The sequence below is a fragment of the Miniopterus natalensis genome, chromosome 19 (genome assembly GCF_054644295.1).
Source record: "Miniopterus natalensis isolate mMinNat1 chromosome 19, mMinNat1.hap1, whole genome shotgun sequence".
Classification (NCBI taxonomy): domain Eukaryota; kingdom Metazoa; phylum Chordata; class Mammalia; order Chiroptera; family Miniopteridae; genus Miniopterus; species Miniopterus natalensis.
Genome location: NC_142099.1, coordinates 16,684,822 through 16,694,865, shown reverse-complemented (window position 1 = coordinate 16,694,865; position 10,044 = coordinate 16,684,822). Strand labels below are relative to the sequence as shown.

At 47.0% G+C, this 10,044-nt stretch overlaps 1 protein-coding gene across 1 annotated transcript; it reads right to left on the bottom strand.

The window, feature by feature from the left end:
• Positions 1-9,136, bottom strand: PRDX6 (peroxiredoxin 6). The gene is made up of 5 exons (XM_087827637.1): positions 8,992-9,136; positions 4,952-5,108; positions 3,118-3,264; positions 2,141-2,287; positions 1-1,216 (listed from the first exon to the last, which is right to left on the bottom strand). The coding sequence occupies exons 1-5, from the start codon at positions 9,084-9,086 to the stop codon at positions 1,088-1,090; spliced, it is 675 nt and encodes a 224-aa protein (XP_087683763.1). The 5' UTR covers positions 9,087-9,136; the 3' UTR covers positions 1-1,087.
• Positions 9,137-10,044: the final 908 nt, after the last annotated feature.

Genomic DNA, 10,044 nt, shown 5'->3' with positions numbered 1-10,044 from the left:
TCCAGTTTTAACAAAGGATTTATTTGCTAGATCCCCAAAAAGCAAAATTCAGAAAGTACTGCCCCACCCCCAGCAAGAATCGTTCTATAAATAAACATTTTCAGTCATCCTCTCCTCACTTCCAAAGGCAAGCCAAGCCCCTCTGTGTCCCCAGGTCAGAGAGGCTGACACAGAAATACCTGCTGTGAAAGGCAGGTGGCACTGTCGTTCTCACCTCAGCTACCCCTCAGGCAGGTAAGTGGAGCCTTTTCTGTAGCTTCCCTTTTTTGATAGAAATTTATTGAAAAAAAAAATTTAAAAATATATCTTTATTGATTTCAGAGAGGAAAGGAGAGGGACAGAGATAGAAACATCAATGATGAGAGAGTCACTGATCGCCTGCCTTCTGCACGCCCCTGACTGGGGGTCAGGCCCGCAACCCAGGCATGTGCCCCGACCGGGAATCGAACCCCGATCACCTGGATTCTAGGTTGACACACTACTGCTGAACCACGCCCGGCCAGGCTTGAAAAAATTTCTTAGCAAAATATTTAAAGATCCCACCCCCTGCTCATCCCACTTCAGTTATTTACTAGAAAAGTACAGAATTGAAAAGTTTTTTCCCTTAGCTGTGATCAAAACCCTGAGGATTGAAGAATATTCTGTTACTTTAACTTCTAGGGTTACATACTTAGAGATCAACAGAGGAAATCGAACCTCAAGTTCTACTGCTCCCCAAAATGTGTAATGGAAGAGAGGATTTGATGAGAACAGCTAAAAAAACTGGTGGTCATTCCAGGATGGAGCAAAACAGTTTTTCAACCATCAGTGGGTCGCACCTTGCTCATCACAGACCCTGCAGAGATCCAATACAACGTGAGTCTCAAAGACAGACTATATTTCAGAGCCAGGTGAGTGCTGAGACATATGGACAGAACAGAAGGCCAGTGAAGGCATGAAGCAAAGAATCCCATGGAGGTTTTAGTGCCATTCTCATTTAATAAGCCACTAGTACAGCAACCTAGAGACTGTGGCTGTGATCACAGCACAACGTTCTATGGAATTGCCTCTGGCTCACTGCGGGTGAGCATCTCCCGCACCAGCAGACCTACGGCTGGGGAGTGTAGCGCAGGTATTTCTTGCCAGACGGGAGCTCTTTGGTAAAGACTCCCTTAGGGAAAAGTTTCTTGGCTTCCTCTTCAGGAATGGTTGGAAGGACCATCACGCTATCTCCAACCTGTTGAAAGACATCGAGAATGGTGAAATTCAATGTGCAAGCCTGAAGGCAAGAATGAGGCCCAGGCTCGCTGGCTCCCTCTGCTCCTGGAACATGCCAAGCTCACTCTCACGTAAAGCTTCCTGCAGGAGGCCTCCCTTGACAGCTGTACAGAAAGCCAACCTTCCCACCTCTGGGCTCTGCTCTCGATTATTCCATTGCGCTTAGCACCACCTAATACACTGTAAAACTGGTTTACTGTCCGTCTCTACCCACTGGAATGTGAGTCCAAGAGGTCTGGAACGTTTCTGTTCACGGCTATATCTGGGCTCAATAAGTGTATAGTCAGTGAATGGACTCAGCACTTTAACTGATTTGCTTATCAGAAACCAAACCAAACCTGGTATTCAGGTTAGTGTATTTTAAAAATGTAGCGACAGTAAGATACTCTCAAGATATTACCTATGTCTTAAATATCGCAGAAATCCTAGAGATAAAAAGCTTAACAACAGGTGTCAGGGAATTCTGCATGGGGTTTAATGAAGCTTAAGAGAAGAAAAAATGTCACGACAGTAAGACACCAAAAAGTTTTGCAGCCAGGACTTAAGTGGCTAATCGAAGTCTTGTAAATATTTTGCCATCAAGGAAGGTTTAAAGGTTTTAAAAAATCCTTTTACCAGGAAAGGGAATCATTTTGACCAGTTTGTCTAAATAAGCTAAAATCTAGAAAGCAATATAGGGAGTTTGTGTTTTATATAAAAATGTTAAAGACCTTGAACACGGCCTCTCAGCAAATTTTAAACTCAGCCACGAGGAAAAACCCTCCCAATGGACTTGCGTGCTGGAACCAGAACCCCAGGTAAGACAGAGTCCGAGGGTGGCCATTTGGACACTCCCCATGGGCCTTCCAGGCACGCTGGGGACCTGCCCTTTTAGCGTCTTTACCTTCCAGTCAACCGGGGTGGCAACCCTCTTTTCCGCTGTCAGCTGGAGGGAGATAACTACTCTGAGAATCTCATCGAAGTTCCTGCCGGTGGTCGCTGGGTAGAGGATGGACAGCTTCAGTTTCTTATCAGGGCCAAAAACAAACACCTGCAAGGCCCAGAAACACAAACAGGACGAGTTCTTTCAGTGTTTTTGATATTCAGTCCTCTTGGAATGAATGCTCGCCTATCATTAAAAATGTTCAAGGGTATAAAACCCAAACAAAAAAATCCCCAGACATCAAGCTTCCTTCGGGGGGCTGGGATCTAGACACTTTTCTCTCTGTGTCATTTTTCTTTAAAAATTTTTTTGAAAACTTTTTAGTTACAATGACATACAGTATTATATTAGTTTCAGGTATACATCAGTGTTCATGATATTTTTCTACACTTAGAAGGGAATTCTATTTGGTTCTGGCTGCCCCAGTAAGACAAACTGAATCTAGGAAAGGGCTCAGGAAGGTACTATGTTAAGTAGGGGTGATTATAAAAAAATAATACCAATGGGAGTGGATACTGGTCCTCGCATAGTTGTACTTTTTGCAGATGAGGGGCTAAGTTTGTTCTCCAGTGGGTCTGGACAGAACAAGAATTTAAAACCAGACCCGTCTTAGGAAGAAGGACATGGCCCATCACTTTAAAGAGAAGGCTATCAGGAGAGCTATAGAAAAGATTACTCAATTCTAGGTACTTTATTACTCAATCCTACTTACTTTATGTAGGTATCCCAAAAGCTGTGAATTAACCAGTTTAAAAATGTAGCTGAAAATTTAGCATGAACGTTACACATAATCAGTGAGATTGCCACCCATACAGTTATTTCCTAGAGAAATATATAGCTATTAATATATATTCTCCTATTGCCTCTAGCTGCTCCAAGCATTTACTGGGATAGCCCGGCCAGTCATGATGACTACAGAAGGGACTTCGACAACCCACCACGCGCGCCGTCACAGGCATGCCCTTCTCGTCCTTCTCGGCCGGGTCCAGCATGCCCAGCAGCACGGCGAGGTCCCGATGCCTGTCATCGATGATGGGAAAAGGTAACTTTTCTGTGGGCTCCTCACAGTTGTAAGCATTGATATCCTAAAACGCAGGCGAAAGAGGAAAGAGAAATCTAAGCCAGGCACGTCCTCGGAATTCAATCTGCTAACAGCCAGAATCACAGTAGGTTCTCTAAGCAATTTTAATAAGTACGCGAATGAATGAACACTGCCCATCCCAATTATTCCCTGACAGGAACAGCAGGAGGTACTGTACTTAAGTCATAAGGTTGCCTCTATTATGTGCCCCGACCGAGGATCAAACCTGAAACCTAGGTATGTGCCCTGACCAGGAATCAAACCCGAAACCTTTTGGTGTACGGGAAGGCACTCCAACCAAATGAGCCGCTTGGCCAGGGCTAAGCAAAGACCCTTTTCATGCCCATGTCTCTTAAAATACATCTTGCTTTTACTGCTTTGAGAAAGCAGCAGTAACCTCTTTAAAAGCCAAACAGTGCAGCGTCAAATCCCAATCCAAGGTACCTTTGAGTTTCCAAATATTGTAAAAACCATCAGAAATAAAGGGTCCCTTTTCTCTTCTATGCAATTCTTGAAATCTCAAGACACGCAGATTAACTGGTGTGAAATTGCCAAGTCAGTACTACATCTTTTCTTCAGGTGCATGTGAAATGCCTGACTTAGGGCCTAGCACACAGCAAAAATCTCTCCAAAGTTACCCATCATTGGCTAGTAGCACATGTAACAAAGCCATTCAAATACTTTCGGGTTAAGTTTACACCACCATATTAATTGATCGTAAATCCTTTTGTTGAAAGTAGACAATTCCTTCAGTTCATTCATTCAACAAATCTAGACTGACTGCCTAGGAGGCACTGAGTAGAGTGCAGAACAGGAGGGGAGAAACAAACAAAATTAGTGACGTGCAGAGTACTTTAGATGGTGACAAGTGCTAAGGGGAAAAAATCAGAGGGGGGAAGGGAGTATGGAAGCCAAAGACAGCCTTAGAGGTGTCATTTGAGTTGGGACCTAAGAGAGATGACAGCAGGTCACAAAGATACCTGGGGAAAGAGGCTTCCAAATAGGAAGTTGGGATATATTCTGAACGCACAGCAGACAAGTTTGTTGATGTGAAAAAACCAGAGGAGTTAAAGATAATTCTTGGATTTGGGGCCTTGGCAACTATAAAAATGCAGTTACCATTAGCTGAGATGAGTAAGACCCCAGGATTGAGAACAGAATCTCAGTTTCAGACATTAGGTTTGAGATGATGGGACATCTGGGGAGATGCTGAGTAGGCAGTGGCTGTGTCTGGAAGCCAGGAGAGTCAGGCCTAGAGATGAAAATATGGGAATCAGCATGTAGACGTGAGTGGACGAACTCACCAAGGGAAAGGGTGTAGATAGAAGAGGTCCAAGAAACAAGCCCAGGGCAACTCCAGCATAAATCAGGAGTTGGGAGATGATGAAGCTCAGTCTGAGCCTGAGAAGGGCCAGCTAGAGATGTGGTGTCCTGGAGGCCAACAGAGGAAAATATTTGGTATGGACAGTGATCCACTGGGCTGTATGCTGCTGATAGGCTAAGAAAGATGAGGGCTGAGAACTGGCCCTCGGATTGAGCAAGGTGCAGGTGCTTGTGCAATCCAAGGCAGATTTTCAAATGATCAGTCGAGTCTGAACCTGAGGTTTACTTACAGCTTCATCTCTAAAAGACCAAGCTATAATTTATAGCTTGATTTATAACCTCAAAGCACACACCCATGGATACGTTACCTTGCTCCAGGCAAGATGGTCTTCAACACTGTCTATTGAAAGGGCAATCAGCTTAACATTCCTCTTGGCAAATTCTGGTGCCAGCTTTGCAGCTCTGCCAAGCTCCGTGGTACACACGGGGGTAAAGTCCCGAGGGTGGGAGAACAGAATGCCCCATCTGCAGTGAATAAAGGTCACAACCGAATGACGAGGTTATCACCAACAGCATGTAGAATGAGAAGTCACAAATTGGAGGTAAAAAATGACATTCTTTTTTTAAATGAACGCTTATAGAGATAATTACTTTTAAACTTTACTGTTGAGAAATGCTTTTTAATCTCCTTACCTCCAGAAAAGCCAACGTTTAAAGCCCAGTTCAATCAAAGATATGACATTCAAGATGACAAATATCTTAGAAGACTAATTTAAGAGTGCTGCTTCTTTTAATAACTATGGAGCCACCCTGACTCCTTTCCAGCTAATAAAATCTGTGCTATTCAAACCAAGTAGTTTAGTGAAATAACTTTTTTTCTTCTTACCCTCTTCTATATTTTTTTCCTAAGCACACAGACCCTGACATTCAGCTCCAAAAATGGGTGTCCCCATAGGCCCTGAATCCAAACAAATGCCTGATTGCAATAATAAACAGATTATGTAATCTAAAATAAATAGGCTTGTATCCTCTATTTATATGTAAAATTAAAGTTGACACGTGCTTCTTTGAAGTGAATGGATATGAAATCTTTCATGAAACTGCTTTACCGATCTAACCTGTCAAACAGGACACCCAATATTTGCACCTTGACAAAACAGCACTTTCAGAGTTTTACTGTATTTTCATTTGTGGTTTCTTTTTCTTCTTGCTTCAAAGCAAGTAGGTAGAAAACTGATAAGCTACAATGGAGATTTCTAGAACTACAGATTTTTAGGTAAATATTATTAGCTAAATCATCATTGCTGGAAGTTAAACTTGCAGAGATTTTAAGCACATTTCAAGCTGAGCCACCAAGAACCTTTGGAGTACCAGTTCCTTCTCCTTGGAGACAGAAACTACTCTCTCTACAGGAAAGGGAAATTTAACCTTCAGTTTCCCACACTCCCAGGGCCTTACAACATTAAAGCAGGACCCTAACCTAGATTGAATCTAGCGTGGGTGCCAAGCTGGCCTCTCCAAGTCGGCCCAGTTTCCTGAAGCACAAAGAACAAAGAGGAGACAAGGGGTACCCCCTTCCAACTTACATCTGTCACTCAACTCCAAGGCTTCAGGAAAGGAAAAGACCTTCTTACAAAAAGGATGGAGGGCCCTATGGAAAGACTGGGAAGAAAGAGGTAAGATTTTTAACGCTGTGGAGGTGTGTGGTATGTTTACTTTTTTATAAAGGGCTGTAAGAGGGACATTTTTGTAATAAATAATCTAGCTCTGAGTAAAATCTAGGCCTTAGACTCTATGTGAAAGGATGTTTAGGGATCAGAAGAGACTTCTGAGAAGAAATGGAACTGGCATCTCTTCTTGTTAAAGGGGTGGTCAATTGGGAAAGTCGGGCGTTTTCCTTCCATTTCCAGTAAAGAGACTGTTTCGCTGAATCACGCTAAGGAACTTGTTTTAAGCAACTTCACACCCTCTCCTTCCTGAGAAGCCAAACTCCAGTTTACCGCTCAGCTGAGAATAAGAATAAACTCTGAGATGTCTAACTGTGGACTGCTTTCCCCTCTCTCTGAGTCTCCCTACAGCTGCTCTTGAGAGTAAGTCAATTACATGATCCCATTTCCTTCCTTCCTCATTTTCAAAAGACAATAGGTTTCCCTGTTTAAGGGAACAGTCCCTACTCACTAAGACCCAGAAAACCCCAGGAAAAAACATTGTGTTTTGTTTGTTGAAAATGTACTGTGAAGAAGCTGCTTCTACCAGATAGGTAAAGAAACAGTGATTAAGGCTCAATAAACTCATGAAATGCAGCCCCCAACCCCCTTAGTTGTGTCCAATTGCCAGGGGTGGGGTAGATGCCAGTGAAATTTAAAGTTAAATTTTTTTTTTCTCCCTCCCCTAAAAAAAATCTGAATCAAAAATTAAGTCTGAATTCAGATCGCATACAGAATGAAGTTTGGAAAATATTCTATTAGGCAAAAATCCATGTATTAGAACGGCATATAGGGCTCAAATGTCTTTTGGGGGTGGGACAAATTTGTATAGCCATTAAAAAAAAAATTATTGATTTTAGAGAGAGAGGAAGGGAGATGGAGAGCAAGAGAGAGGCATCAATGTGAGAAACATCGATCAGTTGCCTCCCATATGCACCCTGACCGGCGATTGAACCTGGCCATGTGCCCTGACTGGCAATCAAACCGGTGATGCTCAACCAATTGAGCCACACCTTCCAGGGCTTGTATAACCTTTTATAGGTGTGGGGTTTTTTTCATCTTCCCACTGGTGGTTCCCTGAGATGGTACCACTTTTAATCAAATCAAGAGCGATCCAGAGGCCAATACACTATGAAAACAACAACAACAACAACAAAAACTAAGAAAGTAGAGTTAGCTGAAATAGTGACAGCATTTACCATTATTGCTATAGTAATTATGCTTTATGTTAATATTTCTCTTTAACCCATACAGCCTAAGAGTTCTGGTAAGATTCTTATGTTTTATGGGGGTGAGGATCTGGTAGGATTCTTATGTTTTATGAGGACTGTGAGTGGAAATGGGAAGGAACATACTCTGAAAAATCCCATGGAGGTTTGGAGAAATACTAACACCTACATTGCAAGTATGAGACTGGCCTTGGTCTGTATTTCTGAAGCCTTTTCCTGCCTTCAGGGTCTGAACGGTCCATTTCTCGTTCTTTTTCCAGCCGAGTCCTCTCTTCCACATCGTTAGCTTTCCCCTTAACGAGGGGCTGGAGATGGACTGAAGGGGTTAGGTAGGCCTTGGGTACAGAATCTCTCCCAGGGTCTCTGGACAGGCCTGTCCAATCGTTGATTAATCTCATAAACTCCCTTCTCTCTGTCTATACATACAGATACCTGGACACCACATAGAAAAGAACTGAAACCTGGGAGGCACTGTTGAGCCTTAGACGACCACAGCGGAGTGGGGCCGCTGAACTCCAGAACAATCATGTAACTAGGCTCAGCTGGGAGGTTTCCGATTGAAACTAAGCAACTTCAAGTTTGCAGACTCAGGAGCTCTAAAAGCAGGGTGGGCAATTTGCTCCTAGTCATAATGGTATGAGTGCCAGGCCAGATATCGGGTCAGTAATTTGTATCTCACCAGCTCGGCGGCGGGGGAGGGGCGCACCGCCGGGAAACAAAGGGTCTCCGAGAGCAGAGGGACACGTGTCGCGGCAAGAACAGGTCACTGCCACTGGGCAGCCCAGAAAGCCCTTCCCTCCAAGTGCGGCGAGTTCTGGAATGAAGGACACACCTACATACAGAGCGTTCTCGGTTCCTCCCAAAGCCCTTTTCAAATCTTATCTTGGTCACTAAAGGAGGCTCCGGCCAAAGAGCCTTCCGGCCCCTTATCTGGCAGCCGGTGGTTTTAAATTTTACATTTTGTGCCGAGAAGCCCGCAAATAACCAGGCAGCAAGCAGAACCCTTCAGCCAGCAGCAGTGTCCCCGGACTCTGGCCTTAGACACCCACCTTCCCCAGGCAGCAAGTTCCAGAACGGAGGGGGGCAGGGGGGCAGGGGGCACGACCCCGGGCGCGAGTCCCGGGAGGTGACCGCCGAGGCCTCCGGCTCTGCTCCCCCCGGGCCTCGGCTGGACCGCGCCACTTGCGCAGTTCACCAAATCGAGTTGCACGGACAGCCAGCCCCGCTCCGCGCGGACCCCCGGCTCCCGGGGCCCCCAATTCCTCCCCCCTCCCCCCCCCGGCCGGCCGCGCCGAGCCCCGCGCGCGAGGAGATCCAGCGGCCGCCGCGGGGCAGCGCGCACAGGCGGAGGCACGTGCAGGAACCGCCGCGGGCGGCGGGCGGCGGGAGGACGAAGGGAGAAGAAACCGGGAAGGCACCTTCGGGTCCGAGCGTAACCCGAGGCCGGAGCAGGGCGACGAGGTGGCCACTTACGAGTCTCCCAGGTAGTCGTGGAAACGGATGCGGCCGACGGTAGTATTGGCCTCGAAATTGGGAGCCTCGTCCCCGAGAAGGAGCCCTCCGGGCATGGCGGCGGCGGTGACGCGGGAGGATGAGAAGGCGCAGCGGCGACACGCACCAGCCGGCGGGTGCACGAGAAGGAGGTGCTAGTGCGGCATCGGCGGGCCCGGGGGGCGGAGGGGGCGGGGCCTGGAGGGCGGAGGGGCGGGGCCGGGCTTCGGCGGGGTGGGCGGGGCCGCAGCGGGCGCGGGCGGCAGCGAGGGGCGGGGCCAGGACGGGACGCCCGGGCGCACGGGAGCCCCGCGCGTCTCTGCCCGCCCCGGCGCCCGTGGGCGCTAGTGTGCGCGTCCCCTTCGGTGAGGTGGCCCCGTGCAGGCTCGGGAGCGCGCAGGGTTTCACCCAGCAGTGCGTGCGCGCTTTGGCGGTGAGAAAAAGCGCAACGCAGTTGGAAAGGGCCCCCGCGCGGGGAACCCCGGGGCCGTGGAATCCGCGCGCCGCCTCCTGCACGCCCGCCGCGCGCGACCCTCCACGGCCCAGCTGACAGTGCGAGCGCCGGGAATCCGGCCGCCGCAGCGCCAGCCACCGAGGACTGTGTCCCGTCGGAGGGTGTGGCAAGATGCGGACCCGTGGGGGACCTTATGTCAGAGGAAGTGGCTTTCTTATTGCGGCAAAAATTCTCGCACCCGCGTTAGTCAGTGCTTGGGGGAATGTGAAACTTTTTTAATTCCACTCCCCATTCCCAGAGCTCATTATGAACTATGAAATAATCAACACAGTTATTCTGAAGTCTCCGTGTAAATTTTAAAACATACTTGTCGTGATCTTCTGTGTGCAAGTCAGCTCTGCCTCCCAAGGAGATGGGAAGTTTAGATTCATGAATTTGTTTTCTATGTGCCAAGTGCGACTTAGACAAGATGACTGTTTTCTTAGAGCTGTCATTCTACTGGAGGAGACATAATTAAATGAAAATATATTAGATGGCAATGCGGCCTATTCAGAGGAATAAAATTACTGTGCTTGAGGTGA

Excerpts from the sequence above, each read along its gene's own strand:
- PRDX6 (XM_087827637.1), bottom strand. The coding sequence starts at position 9,086 with ATGCCCGGAGGGCTCCTTCTCGGGGACGAGGCTCCCAATTTCGAGGCC. Across the intron at positions 5,109-8,991 it reads CACGACTACCTGGGAGACTC|ATGGGGCATTCTGTTCTCCC; the intron begins GTAAGTGGCCAC and ends TATTCACTGCAG. Across the intron at positions 2,288-3,117 it reads TGCCTGTGACGGCGCGCGTG|GTGTTTGTTTTTGGCCCTGA; the intron begins GTGGGTTGTCGA and ends TGGGCCTTGCAG.